The 14836-nt window shown below is 42.8% G+C and overlaps 1 protein-coding gene across 1 annotated transcript in view; it reads right to left on the minus strand.

The window, feature by feature from the left end:
* The window catches only part of sft2d1 (SFT2 domain containing 1), a 54498-nt gene extending 41603 nt beyond the window's left edge, over positions 1-12895 (minus strand). The window contains exon 1 of the mRNA XM_033025029.1: positions 12681-12895. Coding sequence (XP_032880920.1) covers positions 12681-12743 — 63 coding nt within the window. The 5' untranslated portion in view covers positions 12744-12895. The remainder of the gene's footprint in view (positions 1-12680) is intronic.
* Between the last annotated feature and the right edge of the window lie 1941 nt (positions 12896-14836).

A 14836-nucleotide genomic window follows, 5' to 3' on the forward strand; every position in this document is an offset into this window, starting at 1 on the left:
ATGCTGCCTGACCTTCTGAGTTTCTGTTTTTATTTCTCATTATCTTCTGGAGTTCTCTATTAATAACATAGTCTTGCACAGCAGGGGCAAGTTAGACAGTTTAAAGCCTGCATCTGTTGTGTTATGGTTTTAAATATTTAAAGATAATAAAATATTTCGCCTCTAATTCATTTTAACATTTTATGAAGCTGAAAGCTGTTAATATGCAAACTTGGAAAAAAAAATCCTCTGTTGATCTTTAGTCTCAACATCAAGTACCAACTCACAAGTGTAATGTATTCATGCATATTCATTATATGCTAATGAGTTGGTCTTGTATATAAGTAGGGAATGTTGGGTAATAAAACTCTCTTGTGATCCAGCCAGCCTGCGTGTAAGTTATTGTTCATTCTACTGTCCGGAATATAACAAAATTGGCGACGAGGATGGGATAGAGTTTGTGAACTCATCCTTTAAATACAGTGCAGGATTGTTTTACAACACGCAGGATTGTTTAACAGTTTAAAACAGTCAACACGGAGTTGTGTCGCAGTTGTTTGCGAGCTGGACACGAGAGGCCTGCAGATCCTTCTAGGCAGGGGGCTGTAGTAAAACAGCAGCTGGAGAAATTGGCAAGAGTTTCACAGGCTATCTCTATGTTGTGTCTACGTGGCAAGATGTCGTCCTTGGGAGTGTACAGCTAAGTTTTAGGTGAATTGTTACACCAGAACAGACAGGAATTTGGGGTTTTGAACGGACCTATTATTTAATTTTAAAAAAAAGGAGAACGACACGATGGCAGCGTCCACAGGCTACATTGGGAACCTTGGAACCTTTGACAAATGTAGAGAGCCATTCAGCTCCTACATGGAGAGAGCAAACATGTTTTTCACGGCAAACAATATATTAGAGATTAGTGGTGAAGGAGAGATAATGGCTGAAACAAATAAGGCTGTTTGCGAACGCATGAAAGCAATTCTGCTAACGGAGATCGGTCCTGAAGTGTACGGCACACTCGTGAATCTCCTTGCATCCTTAAAGGCAAAAGACGTGCCATTCAATGACATTATAAATAGGTTGGAGGAGCACTTCAACCCAAAGCCTCTGGAAATTGCAGAAAGCTATAAATTTGGCACCAGAAACCAGAGGCAGAATGAGTCAATCAATGATTACATTGTTGCCTTGAAAAACTTAAGTTTACATTGTAACTTTGGAACATTTCTTGGACGAGCACTACGAGACAGATTTGTTTGTGGTCTAGTGGATGAACAAATTCAGTCCAAACTGATGAACACTCCAGATCTCACATTCGAGAAAGCATGCAAGATTGCTACCACAATAGAGATGGCATCAAAGAATGCTCGGGAGTTTCGTCCACCACGGACTGCAGTGGCCGTTTACAGTCACAAGGCAGTGCCTATGGCCAAACCAAGAGGTGCTAAACCAAAACTAAAGTATGGCGGGGAGCCAAGTTTAGCCAGTTGTTATCGTTGCAACGGTAATCACTCATCCCAATTTTGTCAGTTCAAAATGGCCAAGTGCTATAACTGCCAGAAGAAAGGCCATATCGCCTCAGCATGTCGGGCCAAGCATAAAACAGGAAACCAACAATCTGCGGGAATCAAGCAACAACACCGAAGAGGAGTTCACAACTTGGAGGTGAACCCAGATGGAAATGAACTTGGGTTGTACACCATTTATGCAACCAACATCGTTAAGCCTACAACCAGCCAAGGCAAGGACTTTCAAACTAAACAATTGATTAATAAACAGTTAATCGATATGTGTATTGACACGGCAGCAGATTGTTCGGTCATGAGCAAAGACCTGTACGAAACAAAGTTCCCAGAGATACCATTGTTTGAGAGTATGGTCAAGCTGAGAACCGACTCGGGCGAAGTTTTGGAGACTTGTGGACAAATGAACTGTAAAGTTCAGCATAATGGTCAGTCAGTAACACTGCCCATCATAGTGGCCAGCTACAGAAATAAACCAACCCTCCTTGGAAAGGATTGGCTGAGTAGAATACAGTTAGACTGCAAGAACATTTTCAGCGTCAATTTGTCCAAATCACGTCTTGAAAACGTCATAAGCAAACAAGCAAACATTTTTGCTGACAGTGACACGGGAATAACAGGGTACTCTGCACACATTCGACTTAAGCAAGATGTGAGGCCTGTGTATTGTCGACCAAGACCTGTACCATATGCACTAAAGCAACAAGTGGAGGTAGAACTTGACAGATTAGAGCGTAATGGAGTACTTGTGAAGACAGACCAGAGTAACTGGGCAACGCCAATTGTGGCCATACCCAAGGCTGATAAAACTGTTCGACTATGTGGTGATTACAAAGTCACAATCAACCAAGCCGTTGATGACGAACAGTATCCATTACCAACCTCACAAGATCTATACGCAGAACTTAGCGGAGCAAGTCTTCACTAAATTGGATTTGTCTCACGCTTACGCCCAACTCAATGTTGACAAGGAAAGTCAGCAGTACTTGACTATCAACACACATAAGGGTTTGTATTCATATACAAAGCTGCCCTATGGTGTGAAATCATCCCCAAAAATCTTTCAGTCGGTCATGGATCAAATATTACAAGGCATTCCACACTGTGTGCAACCAGGATGACCTATTGATATTCACTGAAGGCACGGTAGAACATCTGGAAATCCTAGAGCAAGTTCTCATAAGACTGAACTGCCACAATGTCAAACTGCGTCAAAGTAAATGTGCATTTGCACAGTCAGAGGTGGTCTACCTTGGACTCAAGGTAGATGCCAACGGACTTCGCCCAGTGAAAGTGAAAGTTGAAGCAATTGTGAATGCTCCAAAACCCAACAATGTGTCAGAGCTACGATCATTCCTTGGGATGGTGCAGTTCTATGCACGATTCCTTCCAGATTTAGCAACGGTGCTAAAGCCACTACATCATCTGCTACAAAAAGACGTGAAATGGACGTGGGGAAAGGAACAGCAACGTGCATTTGACATCTGCAAGGAAAACTTGACAAGTGACAAACTTCTTGTTCACTATGATACGACACGTGAGATGAAACTTGCTTGTGATGCTTCAAGTTATGGTGTAGTTGCAGTGATCTCCCACGTAATGAATGACGGACAGGAAAAGCCTATTGCTTTTGCATCCCGCACCCTGTCATCGAGTGAACGCAACTATGCGCAGATAGAAAAGGAAGCACTCAGCATCGTGTTCGGAATCAAGAAATTCCATCAGTTTCTTCTCAGCAGACCATTCACCCTGGTAACTGATCACAAGCCACTATTAGTGATACTGGGTCCCAAGTCAGCTATACCTTCCATGGTGGCATCAAGGATGCAGCGCTGGGCAATTTTGCTGTCCCAGTATGACTACAAGGTGGAGTACAGGAGCTCCAAGTGCAACGCAGTTGCAGATGCGTTGTCCCGGTTGCCCCATGAGAACTCTGACGTGTGAAGTGAGAACTCAATCTACACAATGCAAGTGGTAGATGAAGACTTTCCAGTGACTGCAACAGAAATTGCAGCAGAAACAAAGAAAGACAATGTGCTGAAGTGGGTTTATGAACAGACATTGAATGGTTGGACTGAAATCGATAGTGGATTGAACAGTTCTGAACTCAGAGCTGAAGCCTTTCCATAATCGACGCCATGAATGATCATGTGAGCAGGGATGCGTTAAATGGGGTTACAGAGTGGTTGTACCAGAGTCTTTGAGAAACAAAACTATGAACAAACATCATGCCGAACATCCTGGCATAGTAAGCATGAAATCAATTGCCAGAAGTTTAGTGTATTGGCCTGGTATTGACAGTGACATTGAGTCACTGGTGAGCAAATGTAGCGTCTGCCAAAATTGCCGGAGTAAACCACCAAAACCACCACTGCAACCCTGGTCATGGCCAAGTAGACCTTTTCAGAGAGTTCATGTAGATTTTTGCGAAAAGGGTAATGATCACTTTCTGGTGCTGGTAGATAGTCATTCCAAATGGATTGAGGTTAAACATATGGGGTCAAGCACTACTACTGAGCGTACCATAGATGAGTTGAGATCAATTTTTGCATGCCATGGTTTACCTGAAGAACTTGTTTCTGACAACGGGCCTCAGTTTCGTTCAGGACAGTTCAAAGAGTTCATGCAACGGAATGGTGTGAAACACACACTTGTTCCCCCATACCATCCAGCCTCTAACGGGGCGGCGGAAAGGTCTGTTAGAGTTGTCAAAGATGCTCTCAAGAAACAGGTTTTGCATGGTAGTTCAAAGCTCAGCATGAAACATCGTTTGGCTAGTTTCTTGCTGAAGTACAGAACCACACCACACACAACAACAGGTTACTCACCTGCAGAACTGTTGATGAAAAGAAGGCTAAGAATACGCCTAAGTCTAGTTCAACCCAATTTGGCTTTGAGAGTTGAACAAAAACAATTAAGTCAAACACTTCGACTCCCACAAAAAGGAGAGGTACTTCAAGCCAGATGAGCAGGTTCGTGTTCTCAGTCCTCCCAACAAGTCCAGTAGAGACAAATGGGACGTTGGGGAAATAGTGGAAGTGTGTGGAACAAAAAGATACTTAGTTGAAGTTGGAGATAGGATCAAAAGTGTTCATGTTGATCAAATGATTCCAGCCAAAGATGAACCAAAAACTGAACATGAAGTCCTAATCCCTGAGTCTTTATCAGAAAGTGAGTTGGAAGAGCCAACTGTGATTGAAACACAAAGTTCAGTTAGTACAGACAAAGAAACAGATTCCTCTGGTCAAAGTCAGAGTACTAAAACAGAGCCAAACAAGTCTACAGTTGAGTCAACACTTAAACCTGTTACACCTGTTACTGTTAGACGATCAGGCAGGATCCGTAAACCAGTAGTCAGATTAGGTTTTTAAGTTAAGTAACTCACTGTCTAGGTAGAATGAAAATGTGTAAATATGTAAAATAAATATATTGTGTTATCATTTAAAATTGAATGAAAACTGGTTTAAATCAAGTATCATAACAAGAAAATTGTAACTGTGTACTTAGATTTAATACTTAAAAAAGGAGAGCAGTGCAATGTATTCATGCATATTCATTATATGCTAATGAGTTGGTCTTGTATATAAGTAGGGAATGTTGGGTAATAAAACTCTCTTGTGATCCAGCCAGCCTGCGTGTAAGTTATTGTTCATTCTACTGTCCAGAATATAACAACAAGATAAATTATTTACAGAACATGAGAGGGAGGATTAGATCAGGTAGATGCACAGAGGCTCTTACCCAGAGCAGGGGAACCGAGAGTCAGAGGACATAGGTTTAAGGTGGTGGGGGGAAGATTTAACAGGAACCCAAGGAGTAACTTTTTCACACAGTGTGCTGGGTGTATGGAACAAATTGCCGGAGGAGTTAGATGAAGCAGGTAGAATTGCAACGTTTAAGAAACATTTAGATAGGTACATGGATAGTTATGGGCCAAATGCAGGCACGGGGATTAGTGTAGATTGGACATGCTGGTCGGCGTGTGGACAAGTTGGGTCGACGGGCCTATTTCCACACTGTATGACTCTATAACCACATTTGCACCAGTGCTCATTTTGCACTGACATGCAGGTACTCCTATCTTATAGGTATGTTGCAAAGCCTACCTGAAGCGTCGCTGAAAATCTGTCGCTGCGGGTGTGCGCGATGTTGGCGCCGTTTAGAGGGGGCGGGATTAAAACGCGATTTTCTCTAGGCTGTTCAAATCGAAGATGTTTAGCCTAGTTAATTATTAACGAAAAATCGCTGGAAGACCCCGTCGCAAAAGTTTAAAAATCAACCTCTGAACCCGCGAACACCAGCAACCACAGGGTCTCATAAAGCAAATAGCAGAAGGTAGGCTGTATATTTTTACATTAAAAAGGGCTTCTAAAGATCCCTTTATACAAAGTTTAATATTGCGAGTAGCTCATTTTGGGCCCATTATATCGCGCAGTATTTTTCTCGGCATTTGAGGGCACAAATCTACCGCAATGTGAACGTTCTAAACCAGCGCGTTCCACAGGGACCCACTGGAAAGCTGATTTAAAATGGGCATTTATTTACAGCAATTGAACACTGAATTCCTTCCATTTGGTCTATAAATTAATGTAAATGAGATTTAAAAATCATGTTTTATTGTGAATTATTTGTGAATATTATTTGGACATTTAGGCTATTTAAAAATGTTAATCATTTATTAAGAAATGGATAGATGTTTAGATCTAGTAATTGAAGTCTGAAATTAGCTACAATTAGGTAACTAACTAATTATATGCTTTAATTTCAGGTCATCCAAGTAAGATAATTTTATATTTGTTTCAGAAAGCTTCAATCTATGATAACTGAAAATTTCATTCAGTTCTCTTAATTTTTAAGAAAGTTATGGGCATTTGACTGTTCACGATCACAGCTTTTTTGTTATGTCCATAGAAAATCAATAGGGAACAAGATGCTCATTTCCCAGTATGAAAATGGCCATAACTTTTTAAATACTTGAGATATAAAAGTGAATTAGGTGTCAAATTAAACTTATTTTTATGCTTTATCTGATGGGATAAATTGCAGACTTGATTTTTAAAATCTCAAAATTTTGTAACATTGCTATATCTTACACCAATGAATGGCTATCAGACAGGTTTTTACATCTTTCCATTTCTGAAGACCTAAGAGTCACCGAATAGAAACAACTACCACATCCCAAATTTTCTAATGTGCACATGATCAAATGCATGTAGTTCTGTTCTAACGCAATGGCCATGTTTAAAAAAACCCTCATAATATAGATCATGTTATAAATGGGGGGGGGGGGGGGGGGGGAATGTTTTGGCAGGATTTTCAAAAATAAAGTTATTTTCCATACCAATTAATTTAATTTTTGTGAAATCTAAAAAATAGTAAGAAATTGCCTGTCTGAAGAAGGGTCCCGACCCAGAACGTAACCTATCCATGTTCCCCAAGATGCTGCCTGACCTGCTGAGTTTGTGTCGATTTTACTGCAAACTGGTATCTGCAGTTCCTTATTTCTATTGCGACTAATATTTACTTATTGCCAAAGATTTATTTCAGGGAATATTATTTAATATAGCAGTTACTAAACATAATCCCTGGTTGATTCAAAATCTATTACATGGCATTCTTGGATTTTAGAGCACTTTGGAATCCATTTCAGCGATTCTACAGTGTACGATAAAAAAAATACATTCAGAATTGAATTTTTGTTTCATCTATTGAAAAAGAGGCATATGCGATATGTTGTTTAAGAAGGAACTGCAGATGCTGGAAAATCGAAGGTACACAAGAATGCTGGAGAAACTCAGCGGGTGCAGCAGCATCTATGGAGCGAAGGAAATAGGCAAAGTTTCGGCCCGAAAAGGTGCCTATTTCCTTCACTCCATAGATGCTGCTGCACCCGCTGAGTTTCTCCAGCATTTTTGTGTACCAGGCATATGCGATAGTAGCGTTTAAGATGCTTTTGGATCGGTCCATAGAAGTGCAGGGAATAGAGGATTATGGATCATGTGCAGGCAGATCAGATCAACTGGGCACCACGTTCGCCACAAACATCGTGAGCAGAAGAACCTGATCCTATGCTGTACTGTTCAATGCCCAATGAGACACTTTCACGTGACAATTCCACTGAATTAAGAACGGAAATTACAGCTTGTACACATTTCAAGAAAACTGGCACAGTGCACTGTGTTGATGCACATTTCTTTCCCAGTACAGAATACACACGATTGTATGATGATCATTTGGAATGGTTCCAAGACGACAGTTACCGCAAAACATTAATAGCAGCAGTTTTCAGGTGCAACTACACACTTTGCCTAGGTCCATTCGTGTATTGGGCAGATTGTTATGAATGAGCTTTGTCAATTCAAATTAACGTGACAATTTCCCACGTGAAGAGAGTGGGATGTAATGAATCTTTGACGAGCTTTGGCAGTGATTGAGTAAAAAACATGAAACTGATCAATTCATGGATTTATTCCACATTCCATGGATAGAAATATTTTTAAATCACATTTTTTTTTAAAATAACCACAGGAAGTACCAAAGTGAACTTATGAATGTGTGAAAATTGTGCTGGTGTTCAATTTGTGGTATAAAAGTTTTCAAGTCACTAGCATAGTTTTTATACAATTCTATAGGCTCCTTCCCCACTATTGCTTCCTCCCTGTACAAACTTGTTTCATTTTTGGGGAGGGAAATTAGAAAAACCCATAATATATTTGAAAATAAAAACATTGCAGATGCTGAAAGTGCCAAAAACCGTATTCCATTTATCTCACAGGGTGATGGTGATCTTGTAAGGTTGAATCCGTTTCCTGTTTGGGATGCAACTTGTATTAAGAGGCTTCAGATAATGTACCAACTTCTGACATAACCCATTCTAGAATTACAGAAACTTTTCATTGGATTCAGATTTGTGAAAATCCTGATTTTCAACCTTAACAGAAGCCTGGAATTATCAATTAAATGTAGGAGAAATAATATGCTAAAGCATATTTTAACATTAGTTTGCAAAATGTAGCAAGTGGAAATGGATGATCACATTAGGGGAAATAGGGTAACCTGAGAGAGAATGGGATCTCTCAGGAATCAAAGCGGTCAACTCTGGGTGGTGCTACAGGAGATGGGCACGGTTCTCAATGTGTATTTCTCCTCTATTTTTACTGTGAAGAAAGACATGAGGACTGAAAAATTACTAGAGAGTATTCCGAGAGATAAGATATACATGCATTTAGATGAACAAAGGCTGATTAGGGAGAGTCAGCATTGTTATCTTTTGAAGAGGTGATCAAAAAGCTTGATATGGCAGAGCTGTAGACATTGTGTGTACAGATTTCAACAAGACGTTTGACGAGGTATCATGAGATACGATGTACTGTGCATAAAGCCATGTTGACTGCCCGGACGGAACCAGTAGATCCTGTTTCTCAGAACCTTCCTATAACTTACACACCACAGGTATTGGGCTCACCAGACCGTATTCTCACAGCTTTAAGGGCCTGTCCCACTTGGGCCGTCACTTACGCGACAGGTGACTGACGCGAGACGGTCCCGCGAGTGTCGCGTGCGTCATCATGCGTCCGAACATCCGTCTGGAGCGTGTAAAGTCATTTGAAGATAGACACAAAATGCAGGAGTAACTCAGCGGGACCGGCAGCATCTCTGGAGAGAAGGAATGGATGATGTTTCGGGTCGAGACTCTTCTTCAGTCTGAAAGAAGGGTCTTGATCCGAAACATCACCCATTGCTTCTCTCCAGAGATGCTGCCGGTCCCGCTGAGTTACTCCAGCATTTTGTGTCTATCTTCAATCTTCTTGGCCCCGCTTTGGGAGTAGGAGCGAATCCGGATCCGCAACGGCCGTGAGCACCAGGCCGAGTTCGACGATCGCTTGCCTGCTTCTGCTGCTGTTGGAGGTGAGACGTTGCGCCGCGCCAGGGTCTTGGGCCTGTCCCACTTTGGCTGTCAGTTACGCGACAGGCCTGTGGCGCGTGAAGATTTTGTGCAGGACGAAGTGCACACTCCTCCACGCCACTCCATGCACCCATCCTGCGCTACACACATGCTCCCACACACTAGCAGGTCACGTGGGACTGGCCCTTTACTTCTTAAATAGAAGCACAACTTAGCAATCTACCAGTCTTCCGGCACGTCACCCATGGATATCGATGATACAAATGTCTTTGCCAGGGCTCTCTCAGTTTCTTCCCTCAGTCCTCAATGTCCTCAGATACATTTGATCAGGTCTCAGGAATTTATCTACCATTGTGTGGTTTAAGCCCTTCATTTCCATGTCAGACTCTAAATACATCAATATTTATTTCCCCAAGTTCCTAATCATTCATGTTTTCCTCCATGGTAAACACAGATGAGAAATATTCACATTCCACCGTACCCATCTCCTGTAGCTCCACACCTACATGACGATTTGGATCTCTGAGGGACCCTGTTCTCTCCCTAGTTACTATTTCGCCCTTAATATACTCAGAGAATCTCTTTGGATTCACCTTTATCTAACAAGACTATCTCATGCCACATTTTTCCCAACCTGATTTCTCTCTTAAGTGTACTTCGAAAGCCCCTTATTCTCCAACTGATTCACTGTTTCCATAGAGAGTGGTAGAAACAGGTACAATTACAATGTTTAGAAAAAAAAATCATTTGGACAGGTATATGGATAGGAAAGGTTTACAGGAATATGTGCCAAACGCAAGCAAATGGGATTACCTTAGACAGGTATGTAGGTCAGCATGGATGAATTCAAATGGTATCTGTTTCTATACTGCATAACTCTAAAATATGAACAATTAGAGTGGCTTGCAAAAGTATTCATACCCCTTGAACTTTTCCACATTTTGTCACGTTACAACCACAAACGTAAATGTATTTTATTGGGATTTTATGTGATAGACCAACACAAAGTGGCGCATAATTGTGAAGTGGAAGGAAAATGATACATGGTTTTCAAATTCTTTTACAAATAAAAAACTGAAAATGTGTTTATTCTCTCCAATACAGCTCCCTACTTCCTCGAGGTCACGGACGTTGCCCGGCCTTAAATACCAACTCAGGTACCGACCCAGTGACTAGCGCCTCCCACACAAAGACGCCGCCCTCCAGAGCCAATGGTTCGTTGTGCCCTTGAGTTGCCACCAGGTGCCGCCACATAGCCCCCCCCACAGAACCAGAGGCACCTAACAGGACAGGACGCCGAACGAGGCGGCCCGAATGCGTAGATACAATCCCGCGCCCCAGGGGCTTGCTCGGTTCAGAAGAATCTCCAGGCGCCCGCGACAGGGCGGTTGAGCCACATGGACTGGCTCGCTCAGGTCCAAGTGGGCCGGTTTCAATCATGCCAGAGACACCGTTTCACGCCGGCCTCCCATGTCCAAATCAAATGTAGTAGGCCCGTGCTGCAGCATGCGAAAGGGACCTTCATACGGGCGCTGCGAGGGTGACCTGTGGGAGTCATGCCCATCAGCAGCAGTGGCACATGGGAAGGGGCCACTCCATGACGCGACATTGGGATGGGAGATAGGGCGCCGACCCTCTCCCGCAAGCGAATCAGCACCGATGGCGGGGGTTCCTGGGACCCATCAGCAGCAGGGGAAAACTCCCCGGGGACGGTGAGCGGAGCACCATACACCAACTCCGCGGAGGACGATGACAGATCCATATTCCATAGGTCACACTGACCCATTGTGGATCGAAAGCTCCACATTCAAAGCCAACATTGTTTTCATCTTGAGTCCTCACTTCTTTAAGAACCCATCTTGTCCTTGGACTCGCCATAGTGCCTCACCAATGTCACCGGGCGCGGGCAGCGCCAATCTTCCGCAGGAAGGCGGCGGCGGAGAGGCGGGGGCCGATGGAGCCGGGAAGAACGCGGATGAACAATATCTAATCTTAGATATCACTAAATTCATATATTATGTGTTAAATAACACAATAAATACAATCACAAAGTAATAACTTAATTGTAAAATTTGTCATGGTGTACAACAACTATAGCTTTCATATCTGTCAACCCAATAAATACCAAAAAAAGCATAAGTAGTGTAAACAGCAGTGGGCCATTTAGCCCTTCAAGCCTGCTCCACCATTCAGTTAGATCATGATTAAACATTCCTCGTCCACTTTACTGCTTTTCCCCCCAAAACCCTTGATTCCCATCATTAGATCATTAAATCTATATCAGCCTTAAATATCAATGACGCTGCGATGCATAATGCAAATAAAACGACAAAATGATTGACAGTAGAAAAAAAATATTCCAAAATCTTAAGCGATATATTGCACACATTGCAATCTAGAAACACATTCAATGTTTACATCCTATACGAACAGAAGAATAAAAGGCTACACCTAGATGTTGAGTGGAGTGAATTTTGTTAAATTAAATTAGCTGCATCAGCAGAAATATTACGCACATTGCTCACATTTTCAATCATAAAATGTATGTAACAATTGAGCAAGATATGTAAAAACACTGTTAATATGAGAATCTTAAGATAAGATATCTTAAAAACTACAAAACCCCGGCAAAAGCATAAAACATACCAATTTACAATATGTGTCCCCACTGCATAAATTACACAGCATGTGTAAATGATCAATCTGCCTCGCACCATAACAAAGGCTTGTTGTTTACGCCAAATAATGTGCAATTCATGGCAGAAATATGAAAAACACGCGCCTTGGAGAAACGGATTGGGGAGGGGGCTACCAGACAGAAGGATCAAATGCAGATGGACACAAATGCTGGAGTACAGTGGGTCAGACAGCATCTCTGGAGAAAAGGTCTCGCCATCCATTCCTTCTTGCCAGAGATGCTGCCTGTCCCGCTGAGCTACTCCAGTTTTTTGTGTCTATCTTCGGTTTAAACCAACATCTGCAGTTCCTTCCTAGAACACAAATGCAGACAATAAACCGAATAAGAGAGAGAGAAGCATGAGGCTTCTTTGAAGAAACTTGATGATTACTCCCGTCAAACTCTACTTCGGTGTGAAATTCTCAATTTCAGTTCGGCCAATACAGACTTTCTTTTAATTTCCGCAATAATGTGGAAAGTGAAGGGAAGTGAAAGTCAGGTCAGTTGTGCTCATGTAAACTGGTGCCAAATGCTGCAGCCACTACCTGGGCCGCCCACGCCCTGACTGACTGACTGACTGACTGTGAAACCTTTCTCTTACCTGCGTCGTTAGGCCTTGCTCCTCGTCCTCCTGGCCGCTCAGAACTCTCCGCAATTTCTCCATTTAATTCCCTCCCCGCGCAAAGTGGAAGAAAAAAAACCGAAAATGAAACTTGGGTTGAAATCCTCCAGAAGCGGTGAGTGACCCGGGAAGCAGCTGGAAGGCAGCGGTGTCACCACAATGCCGTCCCCACGTTGCCCGCCCGCCCAGCAGCGGACAGTAATGGAGGCGACACACGGAGGCCCAGGGAGCCGGTTGCTGGGCAACAGCACCACAGGGTACACACCAAAGATTATAGACCTTTTGTACACTTTACAGATTATATGTATAGATTATATATATATATATATATATATATATATATATATATATATAGATTATAGAGCTTTGGTACACACTAAACGCTGGAGTAATTTAGCTGGAGGGACAGGCAGCATCTCTGGACAAGGAATGGGTTGCAAGGAACTGTACAATTTTGGTTGCCCAATTATAGGAAGGATGTCAACAAAATAGAGAGAGTACAGAGGAGATTTACTAGAATGTTGCCTGGATTTCAACAACTAAGTTACAGAGATAGGTTGAATAAGTTAGGTCTTTATTCTCTGGAGCGCAGAAGGTTAAGGGGGGACTTGATAGAGGTCTTTAAAATGATGAGAGGGATAGACAGAGTTGACGTGGACAAGCTTTTCCCTTTGAGAAAAGGGAAGATTCAAACAAGAGGACATGACTTCAGAATTAAGGGACAGAAGTTTAGGGGTAACATGAGGGGGAACTTCTTTACTCAGAGAGTGGTAGCGGTGTGGAATGAGCTTCCAGTGGAAGTGGTGGCGGCAGGTTCGTTGGTATCATTTAAAAATAAATTGGATAGGCATATGGATGAGAAGGGAATGGAGGGTTATGGTATGATTGCAGGCAGGTGGGACTAAGGGAAAAAAGTTGTTCGGCATGGACTTGTAGGGTCGAGATGGCCTGTTTCCGTGCTGTAATTGTTATATGGTTATAAGGAACTGCAGATGCTGGTTTACACCAAAGATAGACACAAAATGCTGGAGTAATTCAGCTGGAGGGACAGGCAGCACCTCTGGAGAGAAGAAATGGGTTGCAAGGAACTGCAGATGCTGGTTTACACCCAAGATCGACACAAAATGCTGGAGTAATTCAGCTGGGAGGGACAGGCAGCATCTCTGGAGGAAAGGAATGGGGAATGTTTTCGTTCCAGAGCCTTCCTCAGACTGAGAGTCAGGGGAGAGGGAAACTAGCACAGAGGTGGGGGCAGCGAGAGGGGGTGTTGCACAAGTCTCGTTGGAGAGCTTGTTCAAGGTAGGCATACTTTGAGGTGATTTTGCAGTGAAGCAAAGGAAATGTGTAGGGAGGAACTGCAGATGCAGATTTACACCCAAGATACCACTAGTCACAGGCACCCCAACACAAAGCACACCTCTACCATCAGAAGATAGATACAAATTGCTGGAGTAACTCAGCGGGACAGGCAGCATCTCTGGAGAGAAGGAATGGGTGATGTTTCAGGTCGAGACCGTTCTTCAGACTGAGAGTCAGGGGAGAGGGAGACGCAGAGATATGGAAGTGTAAGGTGAAAGCAACAGATCAAAGCAGATGGCGATAATGACCACTGAGTTATGGTAGCAGGCTGACTGAAATAAGGTGAGATAAAGACAGCACCGCACATTGACACATTACAGTAACATCTACAGTGGATGTAAGGGTGAAATGAATTCATGCTGATAATCTGAACCTTTTTTAGGGAGCAAGGATTTAGATTTATAGACCATTGGAATCTCTTCTGGAGTAGGGGTGACCTGTACAAAAGGGACAAGTTACACCTTAACTGGAGGGGGACCGACGTTCTGGCAGGCAGGTTTGCTAGGGCTACACGTGTGGGTTTAAACTAAATAGTGGGGGGGAGGGATTGACAAATTGTGAGTATAAAGATGGAGTTGAAGGGGAAGTGAGTACAGGAAAAGTTACAAAAGACTCTTGAATTAATGGGAAGGAAAGTTCGAGAAGGGATAAGAGAGCAAGGTCAGGGCCAATTACGAGCGGTGCGAGAGGGGAGGCTCAGTTAGAAATTGGCAAGTATGATGTTGTGGGAATTATAGAGATATGGCTGCAAGAGGGCCAGGGCTGGGAACTGAATA

Source organism: Amblyraja radiata, chromosome 8, assembly GCF_010909765.2.
Source record: "Amblyraja radiata isolate CabotCenter1 chromosome 8, sAmbRad1.1.pri, whole genome shotgun sequence".
In the NCBI taxonomy this organism is placed as follows: domain Eukaryota; kingdom Metazoa; phylum Chordata; class Chondrichthyes; order Rajiformes; family Rajidae; genus Amblyraja; species Amblyraja radiata.